We start from the raw sequence: 16,191 nt of genomic DNA, 5'->3' as shown, positions 1-16,191 counted from the left end.
CCACTCTAGTTGATACAAGTCATGACGTCAGTGGGCGGGCGGCCCGGCGGTAAACAGTGAGAAGGCAGCGGCGCCGCTGCCTTCTCAAACAGCTGATCGGCGGGGGTCCTGGGTGTCGGACCCCCGACGATCAGAAGCTGATGATCTATCCAGAGGATAGATCATCAGTTAAATAAAAGTGCAGAACCCCTTTAACAATTGTTTTGTGTTTTAATTATATGGGCATGAGCTGGCGCTGAGGACAGGGCGCTTTAAAAATCTATGGCAGATGCCGCTGGCAGTCGGGAGGAATCCAGTAAGAGAGATAAGCGGCAGCGCGCAGCGTGTTTACTGTTGCTAATAGATGAGATGGAGCGGCAATGATTTCTGGCTCGTGAACACAGAAAACTGTACATTCCTGTCCGTAATGCATCGCTCACGCACACAATGCGTTGCCATAGTAACCAATTAGCAATATAGGACTCGCTGTTCTGCTCTTACCTTGAGGGGGAGAGGGAATAGGTCTAGTACATAAGCCTAGGGGACTCCTGCTTTTTGGGAAATCTGAGTACAGTGTATTGAAAGCATTGGTATGTTAACCCATTAATATTCTCCAGTATCTAACGGTTAAAGGGCCAGCAACAACAAACTTCCACTAGAAGTCAGCAAATGTATTATGTGCTTTAGATGTTTGCCTTTTCCTAAACAGATGTGGCTAAGGGAATCGAGAAAAGCGCCATATTTATTAAACTGCGCCTGTCAGCAGGACCAATCCCATTAAAGGTGCATTCACACGACCGTATGTATTTTACGGTCCACAAAACGCGGATCCACAAAAATACATCTGATGTCCGTGTTGCATCAGTTTTTTTTATTTATTTTTTTGCGGACCTGTTGTAACAATGTCTATTTTTGTCCACAAAATGAACAAGAATTGGACGTGTTCTATCTTTTTTGCAGGACTGCAGATCCATAGAAATGAATGGGTCCCTGTACGATCCGGAAAAACTGTGAATTGGATGCCGACAAACAATATGGTTGTGTGAATAGGGCCTAAACCAGTGTAGGGATTTGCTCTGGTAGGCAGGGTAAGTGACGCAATACAGAGGCAAGACCACGGTTGAAAAACAAAAGTCCAGTGTTTATTCACACAAAAAGGCAGAAAAGAAAAACAAATGCATCACAGGGTCCTGGTGTTAATTTCACACAGCAAGAGTCCCTAGAATCACACAAATCACCTGGCGGTCCACAGGGCTTTAGGGCGCCTGACTCCCAGCAGACGGCTCTCAAACACAGAGCTCCACTTTCAATTGCAGGGTAATCCACACCCAGCTGAGCTGCTGGCTGGGGTTTTAAACCCCAGCCCAAAACCTTGCCTAGACGTGGGGAACAGCCACCCACCCTGCTCTTTGGCTGCTCCCAATAAGAACCGGCCCGGATCGGCTTTTCAGCCACACTAAGTAGAGCAGTGTCAGCGAGCACTAGCTGCGGCTGACGCACAAAATAACCGGTTCTTATCTCACCGAGGTCAGGAACCTCGGTGACACGTACCTTCCGTCAATGACGGACCCCTGCGCCTTGCTACATACCCCCCCTTGTTCAACCCTGAGGGGGTGAACACAGGCCAGACAGTGTACTCGGGACAGGGCATCCGCGTTTCCCTGTAACCGGCCTGCCCTGTGTACTACTGTAAACTTAAAGTTTTGAAGAGACAAGAACCACCTGGTGACCTGGGCTTTTCTTTCTTTGGCCTGGCTCATCCACTTGAGAGGGGAGTGGTCGGTCACCAGACGGAACTTCCTCCCCAACAGATAATAGCGGAGAGACTCGAGTGCCCACTTGATGGCCAGTTCTTTACTTGGCTGGATAAAAGTGGCTCTGCACTATACTTTTAAAGGAACTAGGTTTCTTCAGGAGTCAACTTCTTCCCCTGGATGCAATCTAGGAACCTGGGCTATCTAGCTGCATGCTAGAAGCTGATCTTCAGCTCCTCTCCAGCTAAAGTGCTAACTTCACTCCCTTCTGGACTGACTCTTTCCGGTCTGGGTCTAACTATATATACTAGGGGGTTCCTTAGCTCCCTCTACTGCCTAGGAGGAGGAACTACACCCCTAACAGGCCTGTTACAGGAGATAACCGGAAAATACACATTAAAAATACCATATAAAATACAATGACCATGTTCCACAGGAGGTGGAGAACAACGTGACCCAATTGACCTTTGAGTAGTGCCCACATTTACATAGTGGGACACTACACAGGGTCCTGGTGTTAATTTCATTCAGGAAGAATCCCTAGAATCGCACAAATCACCTGGCAGTCCACAGGGCTTTAGGGCGCCTGACTCCCAGAAGGCGGCTCTCAAACTCAGAGTTTCCACAGCTCAACTTTCAAATGCAGGGTAATCCACACCCAGCTGAGCTGCTGGCTGGGTTTTTAAACCCCAGCCCAAAACCTGGCCTGGACGTGGGGAACAGCCACCCACCCTGCTCTTTGGCTGCTCCCAATAAGAACCGGCCCGGATTGGCTTTACAGCCACACTAAGTAAAACAATGTCAGCGAGCACTAGCTGCCACTGACGCACAAAGTTACCGGTTCTTATCTCACCGAGGCCAGGAACCTCGGTGACACGTACCTTCCGTCAATGACGGACCCTTGCGCCTTCCTACACCAGACATACTGCCTGCTAGGGTTGATCCTGATGATTAGGCTCCATTTACACGACCATATTTTTGCTCCACATCCAATCCGCAGTACTTCCCCCAGTGCCTTCATGCCATCCATCATGTCCCCCACTGCCCCAGATCAGCCCCTCCATGTGCCAAATCACAGGTGCCCCCATTTACCCCTCTCCCCCAATAACTTTATACATGCCAAATCACAGGTGCCCCCTCCCCCCCTGCCAATAACTTTATACATGCCAAACCACAGGTGTCCCCATTTCCCCCAGGCCATGCCAAACCACAGGTGCCCCCAGTTCCCCATGCCAAAGCACAGGTGCCACCATTCCCTCCCCCGCCGCTGCTGCCTCTGCTAACTTTATACTTACCCTTCAGTGCAGAGTGCGCCGACACATGGAGTCTGCAGGTGACGCGTCTTCATCCCAGCATGCACTGGGGACCTGACGTCACACACAGTGTCAGCCAGCGCGCTGACTATGTGTGAACGCAAGGTCCTGCAGCGCGGTGCTGACGGAAGGCCACGGAGCGGTGAGTGAGAAGCTTCATCTCGCTCACGCTCCGTGGTCATGTGATTTAAACGAATCCTCGATGCAGAAAAACTGCATCGAGGATTTTTTTGCCTCGATTACATGAATCATTTTAGCCCTAATGCGGACCCATACGTTTCAATGGGGCCTCAAAAAATCTGTATGTCCCACAAAAACATAGAACATGTTCTATTGTGGTCTGTTTTGCAGAGAAGAATAGGCATTGTTACGATGACTCTGGGGAAGAAAAAACCGTATGCCACACGGACATCATCCATTATTTTTACGGACTGCAAAATACATGTGGTCGTGTGGATGCCCCCTTAAAATGATACCTGTCTTGGGAAAATCGGTTGTGGCTTTCCCATAAAAAAAAAAGATTTTTATCCTTTATGCAAATGAGGACTTTACTGCTGTGAGGGCCGTGGGGCGAGCACCGGAAAGTTGAGGTGCACTGAGGGTCTAGGTCTTCGGAGCACTGGAGCTCTTATTTGCGAAATGAAAATATTAAAGTATTCTTTTTTTTCATGGCAACGCCACAATTGAAATAATTTTTTATTGATTTTTCTTTAGCATTTATACAGAAACAAAGATCACATGATTCATGTGCAAAAGTATACAGAGACCCAGATTGGGTACATCCACAATCCTAAACGAAACATACCGGCAATAGTTCCCTACTTTTAGACTTGTGGCATTGAATATGTTTGATAAACATCCCCCTAACAAAAGCTTTAAAGGTATCCCAAACCAGCGTCCGTGATGCAGATCCAATTCTAAGTGACATAAATCCCTGTGCACCCCCGGAGTCGTGGAGTAGTGTTAGCCAGAAAGGGTTTAATTTCCAGAGGCCCCTACCTCTCGCTGATTTAGGGTCCAAGCTTAGCTCGACCCTGATAGGGGAGCGATCAGAAATACTTCTGGGCATATACTCAACTGTACGGACAAGCTGCAATATCTGTTGATTACCCACTGCCAGGTCGATTCGAGACAATGTGTTACGGGAACTAGAATAGCAGGAGAATTGTCTAACATTAGGATTACAACCCCTTCAGATGTCCCACAGCGCTGTTTCCAGGAGAACTTTTGCCATACTTGACAACAATACCTCCTCAGAAGTAGCAGCCTCACGAAATGTATGTTATGGCCAAGCACCATGTTGAAATCTCCAACAATAAGTGTGGGGGTGCTCGGCGACGCAGCCATAAATGTTAGTACATGCTTCAATACCTCTCCCGTATATGGAGGAGGAATATACAGCCCCTCAGGTTCCAGGCTAACACATTAACCCCCATCATCAAAACCCAGAGATAAGATCTGCGGTCCCCGGATAACAGACTTCCAACCCCATATATCATTTCCCAGCAGATGTATACCCCAATATATCAGAAAGAAAGAGTGGTGCGGTTATGGTGCGGTTCCCCAAAACTTTCAAACAAAACCACATTTCCCACTGTAACACGTGGATCAGGGCTACGTAACTAGAGTATACCCAGCAGCCGTGGGCGATGTGAGCTTGTATAAGACCTAAAATACGGTCTAGCTTACGGTTATAAAAATATCACTCACGTCCTCACTTCTCCCCGCACTTTAGAAAACATTCAGTAGGCATCCCGTCACTTAACATGAAATAACATCTACATCTTAAATGGAGTCCTCTTTACTTTGACTCTCCAGGTGATATCCTTTTCCAGACTTCCCAGTTGGGGTCATTCTTCATGGGGCCTCCTGCCGTAGCTGGGCCTCATTATTGTCTAGCCAAGACACTGCCTCTGTTGGTGAGTAGGGATGAGCAAACCCATGGAAGTTCGGGTTCGCCGTGTTTGGCCAACCTTCAGGTCAAAGTTCGGGTTCGGGACCCGAACTTGACCCCGGACCCCATTAACCTGTTTAGGACATAGGGCATACCAGTACGCCCTGATGTCCCGATCCTTAAAGACACAGGGCGTACCGGTACGTCCTATGTATTTCCGATTACCGCTCCGCATTTCCGAGGCACCTTGGCTAAATGCGTAGGGGGGGTCCCGTGACCCCCCGTGACGGCGATCGCCGCAAACCGCAGGTCAATTGCGGCTTTTACCTGGTGCGGCGGGCGGCGGAGCCATCGGGTCCCCATGGGGCTGTAGGGGGGACCCGATGGCATGGAAGGCAGCGTGATGCCTTCCTTAGGCATCTGTGCTGCCTTCCGGTGACGAGCCTGTGAGATCCAGCCCCCTGGATCTTAAAGGCTGGAAGCTGTATGAGTAATACACACAGTATTACTCATACACCCAATGCATTCCAATATAGAAGTATTGGAATGCATTGTAAAGAATTAGACCACCAAAAGTTGAAGTCCCAAAGTGGGACAAAAAATAAAGTGAAAAAAAGTTGAAAAATAAAGTTTTGCCCCAAAAAATGAAAAGTTTCAAGTAAAAATAAACAAAAACGTCATTTTCCCAAACTAAAAAATAGGGGGAAAAAAAAAGTTAACATATTAGGTATTGCCACGTCCGTATCGACCGGCTCTATAAACATATCACATGACCTAACCCCTCAGATGCACACCGTAAAAAATAAAAACTGTGCTAAATAAACCATTTTTTTTTGTCACCTTACATCACAAAAAGTACAACAGCAAGCGATCAAAAAGGCGTATGCCCACCAAAATAGTACCAATCTAACCGTCACCTCATCTCACAAAAAATGAGCCCCTACCTGAGACAATCGCCCAAAAAACTAAATAAACTATGGCTCAGAATATGGAGACACTAGAACATTTTTGTTTTGTTTTAAAAAAGCTGCTATTGTGTAAAACTTACATAAATAAAAAAAAGAAAGTATACATATTAGGTATCGCCACATCCATATCGACCGGCTCTATAAACATATCACATGACCTAACCCCTCAGATGATTTTTGGGGTTAGGTCACATGACCTAACCCCAAAAAGTGTAATATCAAGCGATCAAAAAGTCATATGCGCCCCAAAATAGTGCCAATCAAATCGTCATCTCATCCCGCAAAAAATGAGACCCTACCTAAGATAATCACCCAAAAACTGAAAAAACTATGGCTCTCAGAATATGGAGACCCTAAAACATGATTATTTTTTTTGTTTCAAAAATGAAATCATTGTGTAAAACTTACATAAATAAAAAAAAGCATACACATAAGGTATCACCGCGTCCGTAATAACTTGCTCTATAAAAATATTACATGACCTAACCCCTCAGGTGAATACAGTAAAAAAATAAAAATAAAAGCGGTTTAAAAAAAGACACCTTTTGTGATGTAAGGTGACAAAAATGGAATAGCAAGCGATCAAAAAGTCATACGCACCCCAAAATAGTGCCAATCAAACAATCATCTTATCCCGCAAAAATCATACCCTACCCAAGATAAACGCCCAAAAACTGAAAAAACTATGGCTCTCAGACTATGGAAACACTAAAACATAATTTTTTTTGTTTCAAAAATGAAATCATTGTGTAAAACTTAAATAAATAAAAAAGTATACATGTTAGGTATCGTCGCATCAATGACAACCTGGTCTATAAAAATACTACATGATGTAACCTGTCAGATGAATGTTGTAAATAGCAAAAAATAAAAACTGTGCCAAAACAGCTATTTCTTGTTACCTTGCCTCTCAAAAAGTGTGATATAGAGCAACCAAAAATCATATAATCCTAAAATAGTACCAACAAAACTGCCACCCTATCCCGTAGTTTCTAAAATGGGGTAACTTTTTTGAAGTTTCTACTCTAGGGGTGCATTAGGGGGCCTTCAAATTGGACATGGTGTAAAAAAAAAACACTCCAGCAAAATCTGCCTTCCAAAAACCATATGGCATTCCTTTCCTTCTGCGCCCTGCCATGTGCCCGTACAGCAGTTTACAACCACATATGGGGTGTTTCTGTAAACTACAGAATCAGAGCCATAAATATTGAGTTTGGTTTGGCTGTTAACCCTTGCTTTGTAACTGGAAAAAAAAATATTAAAATTGAAAATCTGCCAGAAAAGTGAAATTTTGAAATTGTATCTCTATTTTCCATTAATTCTTGTGGAACACCTAAAGAGTTAACAAACTTTTTAAAATTAGTTTTGAATACCTTAAGGGGTGTAGTTTCTAGAATGGGGTATATTTGGGTGGTTTCTATTATGTAAGCCTCACAAAGTGACTTCAGATCTGAAGATTTGTAACGACTTCTAAGCCTTGTAACGTCCCCAAAAAATTAAAATGTCATTCCCAAAATGATCCAAACATGAAGAAGACATATGGGGAATGTAAAGTAATAACTATTTTTGGAGTTATTACTATGTATTATAGAAGTAGAGAAATTGAAACTTGGAAATTTGCTAATTTTTCCAAATTTTTGGCAAATTTTGTATTTTTTTTTTTATAAATAAAAATGATTTTTTTTTACTCCATTTTACCAGTGTCATGAAGTACAATATGTGACGAAAACACAGTCTCAGAATGGCCTGGATAAGTCAAAGCGTTTTAACGTTATCACCACATAAAGTGACACTGGTCAGATTTGCAAAAAATGGCCTGGTCCTTAAGATTAAATATGGCTGTGTCAATGGTGACCTGAACTTCACTTTATTATTTTCCATTATAACATGGTTATAACGGAAATAATAGCATTCTTAAGACAGAATGCTAAATAAAATGGCCATTGAGGGGTTAAAAAAAAAAACTCCCCTCATCCACTTGATCACGCAGCCGGTATCCTCTTCTTTCTTCTTTCTGCAGGACCTGCAAAAGGTCTATCTTCATTCATCAGGACCTGCGATAATGTCACCGCGTTCAGGGCGGTGACATCATCGCAGGTCCAGCTGAAAGAGGAAAGAAGAGGATACCGGCTGCGTGATCCAATGGATGAGGTGAGTTTTTTTTTTTTTTTTTTATTATTATTTTTAACCCCTCAATGTATCTGTAAAGAATAAATCAAGGCAACTGAACTTACTGTAGATTTCTTGAACAGCAAGTCCAGTTGCCTTGATTTATTCTTTACAGATATACCATGACCTGGATAAATGAGAACCTTCACAGTGAACCCCTCAATGGCCATTTTATTTAGCATTGTGTCTTAAGAATGCTATTATATTCCGTTATAACCATGTTATAATAGAAAAAAATAAAATCACCCGAACACCGAACCCGAACTTCAGTGAAAAAGTTCGGGTTCGCTCAACCCTACTGGTGAGTCAAAGAAATGTGTGGAGCCCTTAGCTGCCACTCGGAGCCTTGCTGGATAAAACATGGAATAGGGCACTTGTAGGGCTCATAGGCATTTTTTAACATCCATATACTGGGCCCTTCCCTCCGCTGAAAAATCCGTAAAATGTTATTGCCGTTAATAGCAATCAGACCCTTTTTCATGTGCCTTATGTAGAATAATGTTCCGCTCTCTATAATGTAGAATCCGAATCAGGACAGGTCGCGGGGGCTCCCCAGAGGTAGCTGCCTCGTGGGTACTCGGTGAGCACGTTCCACTGCAAATAGGGGAGCGAGTGACTCCTTTCCAAAAGTTTCCAGCAGACAGTTTTAAAAAAATATACTTGGGTCACGAGCTTCCACCCTCTCAGGTACCCCAATCATTCTAATATTATTGTGCCTCATTCTTTTCTCAAAGTGGTCAGACTTAGCATTGCCTTATCATGGCAATGTTAGTTATGGCTCTTTTCATGTCTCTTTTCATAGGGGGTACACAGTCCTCCAGAGTGCTCACCCTCCTTTCCACTATGGTCATGTGCTCAGAGACTTTTTGTAGGCCATGTCTAACTATATTGACATCTTGCTTAAGGCTCTCCATAAAGTTACTCGGAGAGGAAATGGCGGTATTACACGCCACAACCGATTTTTCACAAGATATGTATAGTTTTAATCACAGAATCAACCCTACCAGGCAGTATGTCTAAGTTAATAGGGTTGATCCTGCTGCTATGTCCCTTTTTAATGCCATACAGTTGGTTTTTTTAACCTAAAATAATGGATGCTGGCCAAGAGGTGGCATGAAGATGTGGCAAGTGTCCACCTTGTCTACCAAAGTGCACTAAATGTATCTTCTTGTATGCACCAGTCTTGGCCAATTTGAGCCATTTTTGTCATGCACTTGTAAGGATGTTTTGGACGTGATTTTGCTTGGCTCCTGGAAGTGTATTGTTGTAGATGCTCATAATATTCCACCCTCCTTCCCCAGCATACTGAAGGCCATACGTGTAAGCAACGACTTCCATGCTCGTTTCAAGGCGATCTCCAGGACTTATTTTTACAGAGTAGTCACCGGATGTAAACACACAGATTTACCGGTATTTGAACGGAATCGATGCTGGGCAGCAAGTGAGAGGTAAGTGTGGCACCATACTGTGACTATAAAGGCATGTTCACACGTGGCAGATTTGTTGCAGAAATTTCTGCAACTGGAAGTCACTTCCATGCATCTGAATAGGGTTGTTCCAGCAGCAAACACATGGATTTCCGGAGACCCTTGTAGAAATTCTGAAAGCAAATCTGCCTCATATTCTTTTACCTGTCTATATAAGTGGGATGAGCAGATTAAATGGAGGCGCTAACATTTATGTTGCATCTTCTCCATTCAGGTATCTTGACGATTCACGGATTCAGGAAGCAGCACAGTTATTTGTCGGGACGCATGATTTCAGTGGCTTCAGGTCCACAAGTAAGAATACACCATTTGAGTCTCCAGTCAAGACTTTGCTGCAGGCGTCTGTAGTCCCATCCACCAGCCTTTTACCAAATCACTTACAAAACAGGTAAGACAAGAATGGTTCTTTAAAGGGGTGCTCAGGGAGTTGAGAACAATTACTGAAAATACTTAAATATTACTTTTTTTGTATAAATATATTCCCAATTACCTTTCATTAGTTAAAATGGCTTGTTTTATCTAGAGAGCAATAACGAGGAAAAATAAAATGGCCGCTGTCCTATTAGTACACTCAAAACCTGTCCTAATTACACAGCAGGACAAGTTACTTCATATCACTGAGCTAAAGAGCTGCCTCATCCTCCTCTCTGCTCTATCAGGGATTATGAGCCTGAATACAGCTGATAAGATCTTCAGCTGAATCTCTGTAGGAATGGAGCTCATGAGGAGACATGAATTACAGAGAGGAGGGTGGGAATAATAAGCAGTAGCACTGGTATGCAGTCTCCATTACCACAGCCCCACATTACCACAGTCTGTCCTGTCCATCCTCTCTGTACTTCATGTCTCCTCATGAACTCCATTTTTACAGCTCTTCAGCTGAAGAAACCTTATCAGCTGTATTCAGGATTATAACTCTTGACAAGCAGAGCAGAGAGGAGGAAGAGGCAGCTCTTTAGCTCAGTATTGTGAAGTAACTTGTCCTGCTGTGTGATTAGGACAGGTTTTGAGTCTACTAATAGGTCGGCGGCTATTTTATTTTCCCTAATGATTTCTCCCTAGACAAAGCAAGCCATTATAACTAATGAAAGGTATTTGGGAATATATTTATAATAAAGTAATATTTTAGTATTTTTATTCTCGGAATTCCCAGAAAACCCCTTTAATTCCCTGAGCTCTCTGGATCTGGCATAGCCAGATGTTACCCCGTACCGCTGGCCACCATTGACTTTAATGTGATCCGGTGGAGATCTGGCTGCTACCTGGCAAGTATTCTGGGATTCAGCCAGATAAAAATGTTGCGTGCTGCAGCTGGGTCTCCAACAAATCCCTATGTCTTTGCCAGAGAGCTCTAACGTTGGTGTGAAACTAGCCTAAGCATTGTGTAGTGTAAGTGATGCTGAGTCTGGTTATGTAATTTTTATCTTCATACTCTCATTCAGACACTGTGGTCCTACAAACCATAGGTAAAATGCATGGAGAGGACACCTGCTATTATGCACATAATGGAGAGGACTCGAAGAGAAGTCCTCTCAATGTATTTTTGCTGGTTTGTGGGAGCAAAGTAAGTATGACAATAAAAATTACATAACCGGACTCCCTTTCACAATACCACTTATTCTAGTTTGGGGGTATTTTGATGCTGACAGATCCCCTTTAAGCAGCAAAGGTTAAACTAGCAAGTGCTACAGTCGCAAGAAGTAGACTTTAGAGCTCTGTATGTTGTGCCCGGCATCTAACTGAAAAGCACAGTTGGGAGGAGCATTATGAGTAGAGCTCTGTTTGCCAGATGCTGTCAGCCAGTCAGCATTGTGATTGGCTGAGAGTAGTGGACTGATAGCAATGCTCCTCCCAAGTGTCCTTTTCAGCTTTTAGTCAGGCAGAGTTCCACCACTTTGTGGGCATCTTATACGTTTTGTCTCAGAACTGTGCTGATGATGTCAGGTTTTGTTTATCGATTATACACCGAAACAAGTCAGGGTAAGAACTAATCCAATGAACCTTGTTCATTGACCCAATATTCTCTGCAAGTCTCGACTTTTGTATACAGCAAGAACATTTCAGTTGCTGGCTCGTGGTTGCACCATATTCATGGTCAGCCAAGGGTTTGGCAGCTATTGGGCATTTCTAATTTGTTTTTGTTGGGTGGCGCCCAGTGTTTCTTTTATACACCGCGTCTCTTTGGTGGAACCTGATAAATGTTAGTTTGGGCATTGTAGCTAGATCTCAATGATCTGACATTACTATGTGGGTAGCCTGTTCCCTGCCAGGGTTGTGACTCAGTCTTGGTCTGGTCAAATTAGGCTTATTCAACGGATGATCCAGCAGCAAGTGACACAAATATAATATGTGTTCGAGCTTCTTACAGGACATTAGTCAGACTTGGTCTTTACTGTGTGTGCAGTGTGCGCCACACACATTCTCTTCCCTATTGGGATTTCATCACAAATCTGTTGGAAGAAAAAAATTGTAGATAATTTTAAAATCCATTTGAGATTTTGTTCACATTTTTCACCTCTTGAGACATGAGATCTCTGGGTGGGTCTGTGGAAGCCAACGCTGACACACCCTGTGCGTCATTTCCTCCTTTCTGCCCAAAACCATGCACCGAATCATCTCTCTTGATAATATTCTGGAAAAGTGTGTTTACTGACAAACTCATTTAGTGAATTATAAATTCATAGTCTTATAAGGCTTCTTTCACATTTGCGGTACATCCTTCCGGCAGGCTGTTTCTGACATAGTATGCTGGGACCCGGGCAAACGTAAACCGTTGCATGGAACTGTTTAGTTGTTTTATTTTCAGGCCGAATCCTGGCATATTTGCCTGGTAGCAGCCCGATCTCTGCCGGACCCCAATATAGTTAATGGGGTCAGCAGGCATTGTAGTAACATCCGGCAATGCTGGATCGGGGGAACTCTGGCAGGCTGTTCTCTGCAGGAACAGCCTGCCATAATGCTGTGCTGCAAATGTGAAACTAGACTTTACTGCTGATGGCCTATCTTCTGGATAGTTCATCAGTATCTCATTGATGGGGGTCCGACACCGTGGCGTTCTCTCAGCTCACCAAGCACATCGCTTGGTATGTGAGCTCAGCTCCTTCACTTCATTGTGGCTGAGCTACGCGTAGGCCATGTGCCCAGACTAAGCTGAGAGAAGGCCGTGGTGCTACTGCTAGCGCCGGTGCCTTTTCAAACAGCTGATAGGATAGGGAGGTCATCAGTAGTAAAGTCTTAGAAAACCCCTTCATAAAAGGGTTGTCCAGTTTCAGGGGGGATCCACCTGAGATTAAGAACAGGTAAGCACTTGCTTGCACCACCACTTTGGCTCTCCTAGCAAGGCTCTTATTTACCTGGCTGCAGCAGTGATGTCATGTTGACAACATGTGACCATTTCAGCCAATCACTGGTCCAGTCGGACCCCGCTTGTTGGTTGTTTTCAGGAGGAAACCAGACAACCCCTTCAAAAGAGGGGTATATTTATTCATGGCATATCTGCAGGAAATGCCTTACTTGCCACCACTGGGGCCCTCACCTTTCATTATGCTAAAGGGGAGCTAAAACTTCAATACCCGCCTCTCCTTCAGTCCCCGGCATCCTGTGCACATAAAAAATACAGAGTTTTACTGCTTGTAGTTGGGAATTATCCAGCCTATAAGATAAAAACACAGAAATATAGGTGGCAAATCTGGGGGAGCTGCTCAACCCCTAACACTGTGGCGTGTTTTTCATTGGGGGAGCAGCCCCACCGCATGTGGACCGCAGCAAACGACTATCCCCAGCAAAAAAATTTTTGCATACGGTGGAGGATGTCGGCGCGGTCCACATGCACCACAAGGGCATCCTACACAAAACGGAGCATTGTGCGGATGAAAATATAATCATATAAATCACAGGTGAAATGCACCAAACGGATATGCCACTGACTATACTGGCTAGTCATAAATGTAGATATTAAAAGCTGAGACTTTTGCCAATATATTCCTGTCAGGAAAATATCAGAGCCCATCATGCACCACGTCACGGTTCTCAGCATGGCAAGGGGTCCTACCACTGCGCTACCTATGGTGTGAACAAGGTCTGAAGGTGATGTAATCCAGCTCACAGCCAAGCTTCCACACAACCGCCTAGCAGGACAACTAGTGCAATGTGAACAAAGCCAGACTGTGAGCCACACCCATATCAGACCATGTGATGGAGGCTACCAGGTGCAAAGAGTGTTTGAATGCCAGGTAAAGGCACATACACTACATATAAAACAAGATAAAAACACAGAAATATAGTGGCAAATCTGGGGGAGCTGCTCAGCCCCTAAGACTGTAGCGTGTTTTTCATTGGGGGAGCAGCCCTACCGCATGTGGACCGCAGCAAACGACTATCCCCAGCAAAAAAAAAATTGCATACGGTGGAGGATGTCGAGCCTATAATCAGCAATTGCTAATTTGACCATGGATCATGCAGTTGAAAATCCCATTGTGATCCATGGTTACAAAGATGTTGATCACTGAATGTAATAAACATCTTTTAAAGACTATATCATAAAAAAATAACTAGTATGAGAATAGTGAGCTCATCTGATATTCATGGGAATGAAGGTTGTAAATTTAAAGGGACACTGACAGGCCCAATTAGCATATTTAGGTATATATATGTCAGTACAGGTCTTCTAAAGTCTATTAAAATCATCTAAGTAGCCCCCCTGTCCACCTTATAAATACCGAAATATAACGTTTTATAACCTGCCTGTCTCCTCACCAATCTGCCCAAGGGGCGGCGTTTCATGTCAAAATTCGCCCAGCCAGCCGCTCCCAACTGCCGTTCTGAAGCCCCGCCCAGCTCATCAATATTCACTTTGCTGGGCGGCGGCTACAACTCTCCCGACTCACAATCCTGCGCATGGCCCATTCAATCCCCTGGGCACGTCCTCCGTCCAATCTTCAGCCCATACGCCCGACCGGGGTCACATCGCGCCTGCGTACAGAGCGCTGCAGCCTCTGCTTTATGCGCATGCCCCGGGCACTTGAGTCGGGAGAGTTGTAGCAGCCGCCCAGCTAAGTGAATATTGATGAGCTGGGCGGGGCTTCAGAACGGCAGTTGGGAGCGGCTGGCTGGGCGCATTTTGACATGAGACACCGCCCCTTGGGCAGATTGGTGAGGAGACAGGCAGGTTATAAAACTTTATATTTTGGTATTTATAAGGTGGACAGGGGGGATACTTAGATGATTTTAATAGACTGTATAAGACCTGTACTGACATATATATACCTAAATATGCTAATTGGGCCTGTCAGTGTCCCTTTAAAGGCAATTTACACTGCTGATGCAGTAAGTGTTTTCTGTATCACCCTAGTGCTGGATTTATAGCTACACTGCTTTGTGCTGCTGTATAATGTCCTCCATGCTACTGTTTCTTCTGAGGATATGCTACAGAGAGATATAGGAGCGGGGGCACCTCTTCTCTGTCTGCAGTGTATGAGAGACATCATAACAGGTAGTCTCCAACCACTAGCTCAAGGAAAACGGCCAGCTGGAGATGGAGCTTGCAAAGGCAGAAAACAGGTCCTCTTATCCTCTTTATACAGTGTTTGCTTTCTGTTCACCACAGTTCAGAACTTTGCAGATGATTTACATTTCAATTAAAGGGGTTCTATGGGATTAGAAAAACATTGTTGCCTTCTTCCTTTAAGAGACCTGTCCACATATATATGTAGTATTCCAGTTCATACCAATTTACTTAGGGGATGGCCTATCCCATACATTGGGGCATATCGCTAGGATATTATGCCCCCAGTCTCTGATAGGTGCAGGTCCCAGAGGTGTCACCAGAACAGAGCCCGAAAATTGAAGAAGAGCGGACCGCGCCTGCAAGGTTGCCCTCCATTCATTTCTATGGGAGCGCTCAGCTTTTTTCGGAGGTCCCCTAAAAAAGAATGGGAAGTGCACCACACAGGCATGGCCACTGCTCCATTCACTTTTATAGAGCTTACAGAAATTGCCGAGCCAGCTCTCCTTCTCTTTGTGGGCTCTGTTTTAGAGATGGATGTGTGTCCCAGAGGTGGGACCTACACCAATCGTATATTAAGGGCATATCCTACTGATATGCCCCCAATGTATGAGATGGGCCAACCCCTTTAAGTGAAGCAGAGCTGCAGCTTGCGGACAGGCTGTTTTTGTAATCCGGGACAAACCCTTTAAGTGCTGTTTGTAAATGGGGAGGGTTGTGACCACTTTATGAAAAACATAATGTCTGTAACAATCCAGCTGTAACACAGTTACCAGTATAAAGATGTTAACCGTTATAGGGTAATCCTACCATTCGGGTGGAGTCGCTGTAACTTCAGTTCTATGGCTGGTAATGAATTGGTCTTAGGTGGCTTTTACTGCAGCTGGACATGAGATGCCAGAGGCGAGAAGACGTTTTTTCCCATGAATGAAGGGGAACATCTGCTCCAAATAACTTTCCAGATTCTTTTGCGTCACAGACGACTCCACCCGTCACTGTAAAAACATGAAATGTATAAGTTGTAATGATGCAAGGTCCCGTCTATTAAATCTGCAGCCAAAACGATGTTATATCATTTGACACATTGTTTTAGCAGAGATATGGAGTTTGCTGGCCTTGCAAGG

At 44.3% G+C, this 16,191-nt stretch overlaps 1 protein-coding gene across 2 annotated transcripts in view; it reads left to right on the top strand.

The window, feature by feature from the left end:
* PUSL1 (pseudouridine synthase like 1) overlaps window positions 1-16,191 on the top strand; it is an 88,072-nt gene that overhangs the window by 63,884 nt on the left and 7,997 nt on the right. For both annotated transcript variants that reach the window (XM_044275245.1, XM_044275246.1), the window contains exons 4-5: window positions 9,379-9,525; window positions 9,779-9,952. In XM_044275245.1, the coding sequence (XP_044131180.1) occupies window positions 9,379-9,525; window positions 9,779-9,952 (321 nt within the window). The remainder of the gene's footprint in view (window positions 1-9,378; window positions 9,526-9,778; window positions 9,953-16,191) is intronic.

This window comes from Bufo gargarizans, unplaced genomic scaffold (assembly GCF_014858855.1).
Source record: "Bufo gargarizans isolate SCDJY-AF-19 unplaced genomic scaffold, ASM1485885v1 original_scaffold_993_pilon, whole genome shotgun sequence".
Classification (NCBI taxonomy): domain Eukaryota; kingdom Metazoa; phylum Chordata; class Amphibia; order Anura; family Bufonidae; genus Bufo; species Bufo gargarizans.
The sequence above is the reverse complement of the archived record's forward strand: the minus strand, read 5'-3'. Positions and strand labels throughout refer to the sequence as shown.